General features: G+C 50.4%; 1 protein-coding gene and 1 long non-coding RNA gene across 8 annotated transcripts in view; one reads left to right on the forward strand and one right to left on the reverse strand.

Moving 5' to 3' along the window:
- The window catches only part of grin1a (glutamate receptor, ionotropic, N-methyl D-aspartate 1a), a 63637-nt gene that overhangs the window by 10673 nt on the left and 37808 nt on the right, over nucleotides 1-15156 (forward strand). For 5 of the 7 annotated variants that reach the window (XM_055660413.1, XM_055660414.1, XM_055660416.1 and 2 more), the window contains exons 3-5: nucleotides 2824-3000; nucleotides 11167-11229; nucleotides 11797-11897. In XM_055660413.1, coding sequence (XP_055516388.1) covers nucleotides 2824-3000; nucleotides 11167-11229; nucleotides 11797-11897 — 341 coding nt within the window. The remainder of the gene's footprint in view (nucleotides 1-2823; nucleotides 3001-11166; nucleotides 11230-11796; nucleotides 11898-15156) is intronic. The other 2 variants (XM_055660415.1, XM_055660420.1) reach the window with 1 other exon arrangement.
- The window catches only part of LOC129712171 (uncharacterized), a 40530-nt gene that overhangs the window by 6526 nt on the left and 18848 nt on the right, over nucleotides 1-15156 (reverse strand). The window contains exon 5 of the long non-coding RNA XR_008725999.1: nucleotides 2833-2979. This is a non-coding gene — a long non-coding RNA (uncharacterized LOC129712171). The remainder of the gene's footprint in view (nucleotides 1-2832; nucleotides 2980-15156) is intronic.

Consider the following 15156-nt stretch of genomic DNA (forward strand, 5'->3'; position numbering starts at 1 on the left):
CCCTTCTTCAGACCCGAAATGTCACCTACTCCTTTTTTCCAGAGATACTGACCTGACCTGCTGAGTTACTGCAGCTTTTTGTGTCTATCCTTTGACCCAGAAAGTCCATGCTGATTGTCAAATGTCTAACTATATTAATCCTCCCAGTACCCAAAACATAGCCTCCTGAGCCCTGGCAGTTCAAGATCAGATTTCTCATCTAGATATTCCATACATGTTGAGAGCTGCTGGCTCAGCACATTCCCGATTGTAATCACCCTGTGGGTGATCAGCTTCTATCTCAGATCTCTTCTAATTCTAGAAACCTGGGATGGGGAAACATGGATAGCTGACGTTTTGGGTCGGGACGTTACTGATCTGTGTTCTCCACAGATGCTGCCTTTTCTGCTGAGTTACTCCAGCACTTTGTGTCCTCGAATGCTCTAGTCCCTAAACCAACACTCTCTAGGTTAGATAACTTTGCTATGGGGGAACAAGTTTCTTACTCTCTACCTATCTATACCCCTCATCGTTTTCACATCACATCTATAGGGAATGTTAAGGTGAGGGTTTCAGGCTATTTACGACTGAAATGTTCCAACTCGGCAATGTCCTGGTGAAATGTGTATGAGGAACTGCAGATGCTGGTTTCAACCAAAGATAGACACAAACGTCCTGGTGAATTTCCCCTGCACTCTCTCCAATTTGCCTGCTGTATGTTGTTACCGGATCTCGTGCACAAACAAAGAGGGTACATGTGACAATGTAATGTCAATGAATACAATCATGTCCCATGAGACCGTACTGACCACCATTCTGGACAGGACTCCACCTGTCCACCAACAAATCATTATCAATCACTTGACCCGCTTCTACCACCTGCCAACTACATGTGGGAGAAGGTGGACAAAAATGCTAGAAAAACTCAGCGGGTGAGGCAGCATCTATGGAGCGAAGGAATAGGTGATGTTTCGGATGAACTACAGATGTCCAAGTAACTCATTAGATGGTGATTGGGAACAGGTTGATGCTCAGTGACTGTGTCACAGGGTGAATGTGAACATGTCACAGGGTGAGTGTGAACGTGTCACGGGGTGAGTGTGAACGTGTCACAGGGTGAGTGTGAACGTGTCACAGGGCGAGTGTGAATGTGACACAGGGTGAGTGTGAACATGTCACAGGGTGAGTGTGAACATGTCACAGGGCGAGTGTGAACGTGTCACAGGGCGAGTGTGAACGTGTCACAGGGCGAGTGTGAACATGTCACAGGGTGAGTGTGAACATGTCACAGGGTGAGTGTGAACGTGACACAGGGTGAGTGTGAACATGTCACAGGGCGAGTGTGAACATGTCACAGGGTGAGTGTGAACGTGACACAGGGTGAGTGTGAATGTGACACAGGGTGAGTGTGAATGTGACACGGGGTGAGTGTGACCATGACACGGGGCGAGTGTGAACATGTCACAGGGCGAGTGTGACCATGACACAGGGTGAGTGTGAACATGTCACAGGGCGAGTGTGACCATGACGCAGGTGAGTGTGAACATGTCACAGGGCGAGTGTGACCATGACACAGGGTGAGTGTGAACATGTCACAGGGTGAGTGTGAACATGTCACAGGGCGAGTGTGAACATGTCACAGGGCGAGTGTGAACATGTCACAGGGTGAGTGTGAACATGTCACAGGGCGAGTGTGAACGTGTCACAGGGCGAGTGTGAACGTGTCAGATTCAATTTTTAATTCAGATTCAGATTCAATTTTAATTGTCATTGTCAGTGTACAATGTTCACACTCACAGGGCGAGTGTGAACGTGTCACAGGGTGAGTGTGACCATAGACCACACAATGAACAACAATGGGACTTGTGTAAGTTGCAGCAAGCAAGCTGTACTAAAATCTTTCTTTGTCGGAGAGAGTCTATGCCTTGATTTGCTTTCTGCTAAACTAATGAGGCAGCTATTGAGCCAGCAAATGCCTTTTAGACAGAACTGGATCCACTGGTTCCTTCAGCAGCTCAGATCAGCAAGGAACGGCACGTGCTGGCATCCTGAGCAAGTGCTGGGACAACTCAGTGGGTCAGGCAGCATCCGTGGAGGGAATGGACAGACAGTGTTCTTGGTCGGGATCCTTCCTCAGACTGAATCAGTGTGAATCAATCTGAAGACGAGTCCCGGCCTGATACATTGATTGTCCATTCCCTCCAGATGCTGCCTGACCCGCTCAGTTCCTTCAGCACTTTTGTTTTTTGTTCTTGATCAGAATGTAACTAGCAGTTTCAAACCAGCTCAACCACAATGTGACACAGCGAGCAAATGTGCAGCAAGGAACTGCTCTGCTGGCCCCCATGCAGTGTGAGCAAGCGTGCAGCAAGGAACTGCTCTGCTGGCCCCCATGCAGTGTGAGCAAGCGTGCAGCAAGGAACTGCTCTGCTGGCCCCCATGCAGTGTGAGCAAGCGTGCAGCAAGGAACTGCTCTGCTGGCCCCCATGCAGTGTGAGCAAATGTGCAGCAAGGAACTGCTCTGCTGGCCCCCATGCAGTGTGAGCAAACCTTGCTGCAAGGAACTGCTCTGCTGGCCCCCATGCAGTGTGAGCAAATCTGCTGCCCCCGTGCAGACAGACCAGCTGCGCTGTTCTAGTTTATTTTAGAGATACAGCATGGAAACAGGCCCTCCGGCCCACCGAGTCCGTGCCAACCATCGATCATACGTACATCAGCAGTATCTTACACATTAGGAACAATTTACAGAAGCCAATTTACCTACAAATCAGTATGTCTTTGGAGTGTAGGAGGAAACCAGAGCACCCGGAGAAAACCCACGCGTGATATTTGTTTCTCCCACAGAGTATCCACCTGTCGTTCCTGCGCACTGTGCCTCCCTATTCTCACCAAGCCCAGGCCTGGTTTGAGATGATGAGGCGCTTCCGTTGGGGACACATCATTCTGGTGGTCAGCAACGATCACGAGGGCCGGGCCACACAGAAGAAGCTGGAGACACTGCTAGAAGAAAAGGAGTCAAAGGTTAGTGTGTCACCTGTGTGTCACTTGCCGAGTGTTATGTGTCTGTGTAGATATCTGTACGTGAACACATTCTCTCTCCATTATGAACATGGCTAACATATTGCTTAAAGCATCTCCCATGTCTTGAGTGGTACCTGACAAAACTTGTATTTACCATTCCACGTGCTTTATCATAATCAACATGTGATCTGCAGCAGGATAAGAACCCGTACACTGGAGCTGTGCAAAAAAAATAACCTGCAGCTCATCCCGTAGTCAGTCTACTTCTCCATCGATAAGCGAGTGTAGACCCCCTGGAGCAGCTGGAGTGTAGAGCTCAGCGCCAGTCCGTAGCCACACCAGCCAGGGCAATGCCAACATCCACACCACACTGGGCACTGCACCTGGACACATGCTCTACCTATTCACATTCCCTTTCCCAGCTCTGCTCCACAGATGGATATTGATGAACCTCTCTCCTCCCCTAATCACCCTATTCTTCTGCCTGGTACTTGAGCCAGAAGTGAAGCCCCTGCTACATCTCAAGCTTGCTTCAGTCTTCAGTAAGATCATCCATTGATTGCTTCAGATCCCCAAAACTCAACCATCCCAATCTCTGAGCATCCTCTCCTCCTGACTGGAGAATTCCAGCAACCACAACCCACATCATTCAGCACTACTTGCCTGGCCCTTTCTCCAGGGTGCTCTATTCTACGTTCTCTCACCGGGAGAAAGAATCACTCAGAACTTTCCCGGCAAGCCTTCTTAAATCTTATTTCTCAGCGAGCTTGCTGCTCATTCTTCTGTGGGGCACATGGACACATCTCTGCTCACAGACAAAGCTCCAACACATGCGGGCTGCCTATGCTGTAAAGATGATGCAGCCTGAATGTACACTGAGACAATTCCAACTCCAACACTTTGTGCCAACTCTCTTACAATACAATGCGTCATTTGATATTGTAATTGGCTGCTGTCTTTGCCAGTAAACCTACTGTGTTTCACAGAAAATGTTCTTGCTGTTTAGAAATCAACCTTTCCTATTCTTCCTGGCAAAGGCAATAACCTACAATTAGTCACAATGTCTGTATCCTGCCCACACACTCAATCCCAATGAATCCAGACTCAGCCCCTGGCTGTTCATTCAGTCATTAGTTTAGTTTAGTTGAGAGATTAATCGCGGAAACAGGCCCTTCATCCCACCGAGTCCCCGCATACTAACACTATCCTACACGCACTAGGGATAATTTACACTTATGCCTGTACGTCTTTGGAGTGTGGGAGGAAACTAAAGATCTCGGAGAAAACCCATGGGGTCACAGGGAAAACGTACAAACTTGGTACAGACAGCACCGTAGTCAGGATCGAGCCCGGGTCTCTGGCGCTGCAAGCACTGTAAGGCAGCAACTCTACCACTGCGCCACCGTGTGGAATATGGGCCTGGACAGTGGACACCAGGCTACCAGTCACCTGAAATGGTCATTTAATCCTGCTCACTACTTTTTGTTCTTCAACTAATCCCCTGTTAATGTTCATAGATTAGCCTGACATGTAAGAACGTGGAATCATAGTTTATGCAACTCCCTTTCATGTGACATGTAATAAATAAATGATTTCCTGAGAATTCAGTTACATTATATCTACCAAACCTGCCCTTCCATATTCGAGTACTTGATTAGATTTGCCCAATGTAGCTAGCTGTGTGTTGATTATTTAGGCTTGTGCATGTACCCAGCTGGGTTACCTTCCCGAGACAGCTAGCTGTAGGCTCTGGGCAGGTCACATTTAACCAGCATCTGTGGCAACCTGTTTCTAGCTTGTTTGTCTCAGGGAATGGGAAGCCTCGACCTCTCTCTAGCTTCGTAATTCGCAGCACTTCAATCCTCTCACACCTTCTGCTTTTATCTACCGCCTTTGTTCCAACCAACTACTCCTCCCACCCAGAATCTGTTTCCTTGCTTCTACCCCTCTGGCTCGCCCCTTCCCTCCCTGTCCTCCCTCCCCTGCCCTTTCCCTCCTCCTCCTCCTCCTCACTCCCGTTCCCTGCTCTTCTCCCCTCCCTAGTTTACTCCACTGCCCTCCCTTCCCTCTCCTCTGTCTATCCTCCTCTCTCTGCATCCTCTTTACCCGAGTCCTATTTATGCCAGACTGTGCAGGGCGGGGCAGTGTCTGTAACTGGGTTTATCACCCTCTGAATGGCCTGTCGCCTCATTAGACCAACACACCAGTGACTGAATGAAGCTCCAAACTTGGGAAGAGTTAATGTTGGCCTGTGTGTGGCTCTGGTCCCCACACTGCGGGAAGGATGTGGAGAGATTCACCAGGATACTGCCTGGACCGGACTTTATTAACTGTCAGGAGAGGTTGGATAAACGTTGATTGTTCTCTATGGAACGTCAGAGGCTGAGGGGCGACCTGATAGATAAATGTCATGTAGCAGAGGGCACAGTGTTAAGGTGAGTGGGGAAGGATAAAGGAGATGTGTGGCCAAGGTTTTCACATTGAGTGTGGTACAGTTTGCCAGAGGACAAAAGCAGTTACATCAGCAATGTTTATGAGGTATTTAGACAGGCACAGGAACAGGCAGGGAATGAAGGGGACATGTGCAGGCAGGTAGGTTGGCATGTTGGCTAGCATAGACAGAGTGGGCTGAATGGCCTGGTGGAGACATGTGCAGGCAGATAGGTTGGCAACATGGCTAGCATAGAGAGTGGGCTGAATGGCCTGTTCCTGTACAGACCTGTTGCGTTGCAATGGGGTGGGAGCAGCGCCGCTAGAAGTTAAGCTTTAGCGCTCGTGTCAGAACTAGGTGAGAGCTGGTGACTACCTTGGTTTAGAAGTAATCTGGTTAAGGTTCAGCTAATTTCCAGGTAGATCTAGTCTAGTTTATCTGTGTGTCAGTGGATGGAGAAATAATCATTCAGGGTGATTGATTAACCGATAGATGGGCTGGATGTCCAACAATGTCGGGTTGGTTGGTTAATTGATTTGATGTTGGCCAGTTTAGTGAGTATCCATGATCTACCAGCCAGGGTTCATTAATGCAGATGGAGTGGAGTGAGTGGTGTTGGGGCTATTGATTGTATCGGTGGTATCAGTGACAGAGAAGGGGTCTGCATTGGAGAGAGGGGCTGGATAAAGTGATGTGAGACATCTGACCCTCTGCCTCAGTGTGCATTGTGTTCAACAAGATGTGGGAAGAAACAGGAGCACCCGGAGGAAACCCACATGGTCACAGGGAGTACTTGCAAACTCCACACAGACAGCACCCGAGGTCAGGATTGAACCGGGTGTACTGGATGCTGGGAGGCAGCAGCGCTACCCGCTGCGTCACTGTGCCGCCCAAGATTTTAATATTTCAATGAGGTTATACTGTCTAAACTCGGGGAAGGCACAGTACGGCCCCTTCATTCCAGGAACCAGTCCCGTGGACCTTTGCTGCTCACTCCTCACTAGGGATGGAAACTGAGCTCCAGATGTGGTATCATGACCACCACTGACCCTTCCTCCCCCAGACCCCCCTCTGCTCCACTCACCGTTCTCAATATTTGCGCAGTTTGTGAATGTTTTGTGACAGATGTTGAATTATCTGAACACTGACATTTAATACTATTCTGCCCACCAAAGCAGATAACTTCTCCCACGTGGGTCTCTGGCTGCCTTACTTCTGCCTTTGGGATAACCAGCCCATCTTTCCCTGCACACATCACAAACTTGCATATCTCACTGGCCCTTTAGCCTGCGTAAAGACATGGGAACAGAGGAGACAGAATTATTTGGCTGATCCATCTCAGCACCAGATCCTTAATTCCTCTTGTATCCAGGAATCTCTCCATCCCTCAATGACAGCCTACAGACCCCTCCCTCCCCAGTAGACTATTCCAAAGGTTCCACATTGGCCATTCTGTTGCCCCTAGTTCTAGAACATCAGCAAAGAGAAAATCTTCCTCACCCCCCCCCCCCCCCCCCCCACCCCACCACCCTGTCCATCCTTGTAAACAGTGTACATGTCCATGAGATCCCCTCCCATTACTTTAAACAGAGGCCTAGACGACTTTTGAAATACCAGACCCAGTAACGCAGCTGGTCATATCTTTGCTGCCCTTGCTCTGTAACAAGCAGGTCGTGTTTTAGATGGAGTCTAAAGTTGTCCACAATATTCGAGGTGAGGGTTTACAATGCATTCCATAATATAGAAAGACATATTTACTCTTGTACCTTGTCATGCAGCAAAGTCTAGTGTGCCATTTGCCATCCATTACACGCACTATCCCTGCATGTTAGGCTTCAGTGCAACGCAGAAGTACATGTTTCCCCATCTGTCACCATTTATAATATACACAGCTTCTCATTTTTACTGCCATTAATGTCGTTTGTTCACAGTCGACATTCTGACATCGATCCCTGACTTATTCCAATCAGCTGTTCTAGCAGCTTGCCAATTTATTGCTATCCTTTATTTTCTGTATATAGATCTTCTATACACACCCATCTGTCATTCTTTACCTTGATCCCAGGGCTTTTTATGATGTGGCTTTTTTATCAAAAGTCTTTGGGAAAAGACAAAATCAACCACAATCTTCTTCCACAATCACATCCTTGGTTTGGGTAAACTGCCATGAATCTGAAGGATTTAGCAGAGGCAGCAGCAGTGGTATCTCTGCATCACTTCACAATGCCCACACTGGCTAATCTGATTCCAAAGGGCAGGACTGCCACGGACCAACGCTCCACAAGCTTTGTTCAGCGTTTGACATCTTACTCTTCCAATGGCCAAGGGTTCTGCTGGCAGCCCGGAGGAGAGGCTGCTCGTACTTGGGAGCTAGCTCACGCTTCTAGTCTAGTTTATTATAGTCACCTGCACTGAGGTAGCAGCTTTTGTTTGCATGCTATCCAGTCAAAGAAGATGATACATGAATGCAATCAAACCTTCCAAAGTGCACAGATATAGAATACAACATTTAGTGCAAGATATAGGATTCAATTTCAGTTTCTAGTTTCTAGCATTCATAGTTTCAGTTTCTAGTTCCTAGTTCCTATGATGTTCTAGCTCGGCATTGTACAGTAGAGCAGTGTAGTTGTGTGGGAGGTGGGTATAAGGCCCTTGCGTTACAAATGATGACAACACAAGACTCAAGTTGCAGCTGGAGACTAAGATTGAAGTGACCTCACTTCTGGCGTGGAGGCGACGCAGAGTGAACCGTTTTCATCAGCTTGTAGACGGCCTGGACTTTAGCAGCAAGGCTGTTGGAGGAGGAGAGGTGCAGCACTGCAAGGCTGCAGGAGGAGGAGAGGGAAAGATATATGGCGGAGTAGACTTGAGGTGTCCCGTGTCCACCAGTGGTGGGGTCACAGTTTACCTGTCCTCAGGATACAGGTGTAAGGAGAACCAGAGTAGATTAGGATCCACGATCACTCTCGACTGGCAGCTTGTGCAGACCACCTCCATGCCTGAAGCAGCTCCCGCTGTTGCTCTTGGAGTTGTTCTGCGATGAGCCTCTCGATGGAGGGAGTCCACACTACCGGTGTCCAGATGAGGCCATGAAGTTGTGTCCAAGGATCATCACTGACCGCTTGGACACCTACGTAGGGAATCATCACACCAGCTTACGGCAATGTCACTCCTCCTTCTGGGCGAGAGGGGGAGAGAGAGAGCGCGGGACAGTATGTGTGTGTGTGTGTGTGTGTGAGAGAGCGTGAGTGAGTGTGAGAGAGAGAGAGAGAGGGTCCACTGATCATGTCAGTGACCCAGTGTAATGAGGGTGGGTTGAATGGCCTTGCAGTGCTGCACCTCTCCTCCTCCAACAGCCTTGCTGCTAAAGTCCAGGCCGTCTACAAGCTGATGGAAACGGTTCACTCTTTGATTGTGTGATTCTTTATTGTCACACATACTTGTTACAGTGAAATGTTTCTCCCATGGAGTGAGGGATGAGTGAAGGATGAGTGAAGGGAGGGGTCTGGAAGCTGTCTGCACACAGATCTCAGACAGCAAATCATCATTCAGGATATGTTTATGAAAAGTTCTTCAAAACACTCATCATAATGATCATGAGAATTTCCTGTGAAAGAAATCGCCAGATGCTGGAACTGTGAAGCCAACATTACTCAGAAACCTCTCCTTCAGAACCTGGAACCCAGTTCCACATGGCACAATGCATGGAGCTTCTGGATTTACCTGAAGACGGATGGGTTTTCCTGGCCCTAGTGTGTGAGTGAGAAATGGCAGCCATGTCACTGATGGGCAGCAGGGCAGACAGCTGGAGGGTTGTAGTCTTGGTGCTTCTGGCTGTGGATGAACCAACTGTGCACAAGCCCGTCCACACACTGATAGAGCTCAGCAGGAGTCGCTTAAAGAGAGAGAGCAAAGATCATGATTGGGCCCGCTGTGCATCATGAAGCAACCCAGATATCAGCTTCCGTTTCACAGAGTGCTGGAGTAACTCAGCGGGTCAGGCAGCATCTGTGGAGAACATGGATAGATGTTACTCCAGCACTTGGTGTCAATGGGGGAATACATATTCCTTGTATAAAACCCTTCTAATTGCAACTTAGTGGGCCAGCAACTGGTTGGATCGGTACATTTACACCAGACCCTGGCTATTGTGCAGAGAGTGACCCAAGCACCTTGCACTGCATGCTAGGCACCGATAGACGCCTGTGGGAGATTTCACTCACCTGCGCTGGGACAGCTAAACCTTGTCGAGCTACTCAACACCACTATCTACTTTAGTTTATGGTCACATGTACAGTGAAAAGCTGCATCCTTTACCCCCTCCAGTGGCTGCGATATGTACTGCCGTTGTACACCTCACCTGCTCCCACAGCACTGCACAACACCACCACCTGCAGGTTCCCCTCCTGCTCACACTCTCTCCTGATTGTAAATGCAACGCCAGTCCTTCATCCACCCCCAGCAGCGGGAGAACTGCAGCAGTTCATGAAGGCAGACACCTACACCTCCTCCTCAGGGGCAAGTCGAGGCAGGAGATGGTGCCTATGTCAACAACTTGCCCACGTGACAAGTACATCACTATCAGTCATCCCTCTCACCACAGTGTTGGAATAAGACACCTCCATTGATCAGTGGGTCAGAGACCTGTCTGAATGAATCAGGCAGTGAGCGGGGGAGAGAGAGATCTCCTTCACCACTCTGTCCCACTCATCCAAAACAAACAGATTACAGAAAATACTGGAGACACTCAGCAAGTCAGGCAGCAGCTATGGAGGAAGAAAGAGTAAATGTTGCTCACCATGACCCCCCCCCCCCCCACCACCACTCCTCTCCCTCTCCCTCTCCCCTCCCCCTCCCCCTCCTCTCCCTCCCTCCCCATCCCCTCCCCTCCACCCCCCTGCATTAGACACCCCTCACTGAGGAAGCTACACTTCTTCCAACTGAAGTGAAATTCTCTCAGACATAAATCACCCTTCCTGCTTCACCAAGGGTAAACCATTCCTCCCTGTGGACGGCAGGGATTGAACGCTCCTCTCCTCAGCTGCAAGGGCTGGAACGTTGTTCAGAACCACTCAACATCACACTGGTGTACAGACATAGCTGGTGGCAGTAGGGGCTGGCTCTGCAGGGTACCCACCCCACACCACTGGCCCCCCCCGCATCCACCCGGTCCAGGCTCACCGGAAACACAGAGACGTCTCAGCCAGCAGAGGGAGAAGGGAGCTACTGCAAGTCTCAGCTGTGGTCCATGTTACCTCAGGCCCAGATCACAGGCAGGGTCACGTTGGCAGCAAAGAGGTACTAAAGCACTCACAGCCCATGCCTTCTCAGCCCAGTGCCACAGAGGTGGCCAGTGTACCAGAGCCATTCGCACAGCGCCAGCTCACACCAGCATCACAGCACTAATATCATGCAGGCAGTGGTATAGGCACGCCAACTTTACTGAGACAGCACAGCAAAGCCAGGCTTCACGGCCAATGTCATGGACCCTTCCAGAGCCACTGACATGGTCCCACAGAGCCAGCATCACGGGGAAGTGTCATTGTGTCCATATCACCCAGGCATAGTCACTCAACTATCCACCCAATGAGGAGCGGTTTTTATTTGCAAGCTCCAGTGTTACGTACTGACCCTGAGGAGGAGAGAGGGTTAAATTGCTTACTACACGTCATTTTCAACTGTTTTATAATATTCTTCTGTGTCTGCATATTTTCTCTGTGCACATTACTCATCAGAATAAAAAAAGGAACTTTGAAAACAAGGACCATCATTCGTATGACAGCAGGCGAGGACCAAAGGTATATTTGCATGTAGAATGCACGAGCCCACCAATCTTAAACTAACGGAGTGACCGAGCCACAGTCACAGTATGACCCATGAGACTGTTCTGGTAGCACGCTGTTAGTTTCAAACAGATTCTTTGGTTTGTCAATGAGAATGGTTAAAGAACATCAGTCGTCCTACCTAACCAAATCTGGTCATAAGGACACGTGCATGTTGATTAAAGACTAACTTGCAAGTTTTAGAACCAAGCCATGACTTTTTCCTGAGACTTCAAATCCCTTTAAGACGCTATTTTGTTTTTTTTGAAAGAGCGACCAATTCCTTGTCAGGTTTAGATGCATTTTCCTGGTCTCTTCTACTCTGCCAGCTGCACGCGTCCTTTTTTGGTCTTGTTCTATCTTAGTTTGCATGCCCAGTCCAGACAATCTGTAGCTCACTCTGGCTCCAGATGGGGCCAAGTTCTCTCATCGCCTTTAAGATGATCTTTGCTGGAGATCAAAGGCATCGTTGGTGGAAAGAGCCTGCAAAGGAAAGTATTGGACAAGTCGTGTAGTAATTCTGAATCCCTGCACCAACTACAGGCTGAGAAGATCCTGCAGTTTGAACCAGGCACCACAAACATGACATCCATGCTGCTGGAAGCAAAGGATTTGGAGGCAAGAGTCATCATTCTGTCTGCCAAGTAAGTGTGAAACCACTCTGAAGCAAACACACCCGCCCCGCCACCCTGCTCTGCACCCATCTCTCATTCTGGATACTCTTCATGAGGCGGTGACCTGGTGACCTGTATCCTCCAGTTTCCCATTCCTCAAAGCCGGTCCGTATCCAGTTCTGCTTGCCCCGTCTCTGCCACACCCACTGTGTCATCGCACACACCACACACACAAGCACACACCACCCGCACAAGCCACACCACCCGCACACCACCCGCACACACCACCACCCGCACAAGCCACACCACCCGCACAACACACACACCACCCACACACCGCACACCACACACACCCGCACACACACCACCACACCGCACACACACACACACCCGCCGCACAAGCCACACCACCCCCCGCACAAGCCACACCACCCGCACACCACACACACCACCCGCACAAGCCACACAACACACACCACCCGCACAAGCCACACAACACACACCACCCGCACAAGCCACACCACCGGCACACACACACCACAACCCGCACAAGCCACACCACCGCACACACACACACCACCCACACAAGCCACACAACACACACAACACCCCACACAAGCCACACAACACACACCACCCCCGCACAAGCCACACCACCGGCACAACACACACACCACCCGCACAAGCCACACACACCGGCACAACACACACACACCACACACACAAGCCACACACAACACACACCACCCACACAAGCCACACACCACACACACACACACGCACACATACACACCACATATGCACACACACACACACACACACATACACACACACACACACACACACACACACACACACACACACACACACACACACACACACACACACACACACACACACACACACACACACACACACACACACACACCCACACACACACACCCACCCACACAAGCCACACCACCCACCACACACACACACACCACCGGCACAAGCCACACACCCACTGTGTCATCGCACATACCACCCACACAAGCCACACCACACACACACAGCCACACCACCGGCACAACACACACCACCCGCACAAACCACACACCACCCGCACAACACACACCACCCGCACAAGCCACACCACCACACGGCACACACCACACCACCGGCACAAGCCACACCACCCGCACACCACACACACCCGCACAAGCCACACACACCCACACACCACACACACCACCCACACAACCACACACCCGCACAAGCCACACACCACACACACCACCCACACAAGCCACACCACCCGCACAAGCCACACACACACACACCACCCCACACAAGCCACACACACCCACACAAGCACACCACACACACAAGCCACACCACCGGCACACACACACACCACCCGCACAAGCCACACACCCACGCACACACACACACACACACCGGCACAACACACACCACCACACAAGCCACACCACCCGCACAAGCCACACCACCACACACAACACACACCACCGGACACACACACCACCGCACACACACACCACCCACACAAGCCACACCACCGGCACAAGCCACACCACCCGCACAAGCACACACCCACCCGCACAAGCCACACCACCCCACAAGCCACACCACCGGCACAAGCCACACCACCGGCACAAGCCACACCACCGGCACAACACACACCACCGGCACAACACACACCACCGGCACAACACACACCACCGGCACAACCCACACCACCGGCACAACACACACCACCGGCACAACACACACCACCCGCACAACACACCACCCGCACAAGCCACACAACACACACCACCCGCACAAGCCACACCCACTGTGTCATCGCACACACCACCCACACAAGCCACACCACAAGCCACACCACCGGCACAAGCCACACCCACTGTGTCATCGCACACACCACCCACACAAGCCACACCACCGGCTGTACAGGTCACAGCTTGCACATCGTCCCGCACACTACCCCAGCTCAATCACCCAACTTTCTCTTTCCCTGTCCTGACAGAGTCTTCAACTTGAAACATTAACTCTTTCTCTCTTCACAGATGCTGCCTGGCCTGCTGAGTGTTTCCAGCAGTTTCTGTTTGCATTTCAGATTTCTGGCATCTGCAGTTTTTTGTTCCCATTAGTCAGGGTTCCACTCAGTCCCGTCCCCCTAACACGGGCAAATACGTCCAGTTTAGATGGGGCATCTCGGTTAGCATGGATGAGATGGGCAGAAGGGCCTGTTTCCATGCCCTATCTCTCCACAATTCTATGACTGTAGAAAAAGAAGAGAATGATGGATTCCAGAACGGACAAGTCAAAGTTAGGTCAGATCATTGAGTTCTGTTTGATTGCAGGAAGCAGCTCCGAGACTTCCATCAATGCACAAGACCGAGGCAAGGGCTGGGGCAAGGGCAAGGGCACTGAGGGGGGGGGGGGGGGGGGGGGGGGGGGGGGGGGGCAGGGGTAATGGCACTGAGGGGACTGACGGGGGGGGGGGCAGGGGCAAGGGCAAGGGCACTGAGGAGAGGGGTCTCCCACAAAGTCTTGTAGATGACAGAGTGAACCAGCATCTAAACTTCCTTCATTCTCTGGTGTGGTTTACAGGAACCTGGAATACATGGGTCACCTCATGCAGAAAGGTTGGGCATGATGGGCTTGTATCTGCCAGAGTTTAAAATAATGAAAGTGGACTTCATTTAAATATATAAGGTCCTGGGATGTTTTGACAGGAGAGCCAGAGAGGGTCTTTCTGCTTATGAGTGAAACTAGATCAAGGATCACTGTTTAAAAGTAAGAATCTGGTGTTTTGGGCGGAGAGAAGGTGACAGATTTCCTCCTGGTGATCTGTGAGTTGTAACTCTCCACATCAACTGCTGGAATCAGGCGTGGAATATATTTACGGCAGACTTTTGATAAGCAGTGAGCCGAGTCATTTGCTGTGGGGCGACTGGAATGTGGAGTTGATGCGTCTGTATGACAAGTAACACTATGCCAAGACACACTGAGTAAGTCAGGCAGAAACAGAGTTAATGTCTCAGCTCAGGAAGGTTCAGGGTGAGCTGCTGAGTACTCTCTGGCTTTTTCTTCTGTTTGATTTAAATCCTTAGACATTTTGTTCGACAATTCTGGTTACATTATGATGACAGAGAAAGGAAGAGAAAGATTCACTAAATTAAGGTGTGGCTAAGAAATGGGAACCAGCAGATTTAGTGGGAAGTTGACACTTCCTGTTCCAGGAATGCCTGGCTGGAAGTCCGACACAAAGGGTGTGTGG

The sequence above is a fragment of the Leucoraja erinacea genome, chromosome 31 (genome assembly GCF_028641065.1).
Source record: "Leucoraja erinacea ecotype New England chromosome 31, Leri_hhj_1, whole genome shotgun sequence".
NCBI classification, from domain to species: domain Eukaryota; kingdom Metazoa; phylum Chordata; class Chondrichthyes; order Rajiformes; family Rajidae; genus Leucoraja; species Leucoraja erinaceus.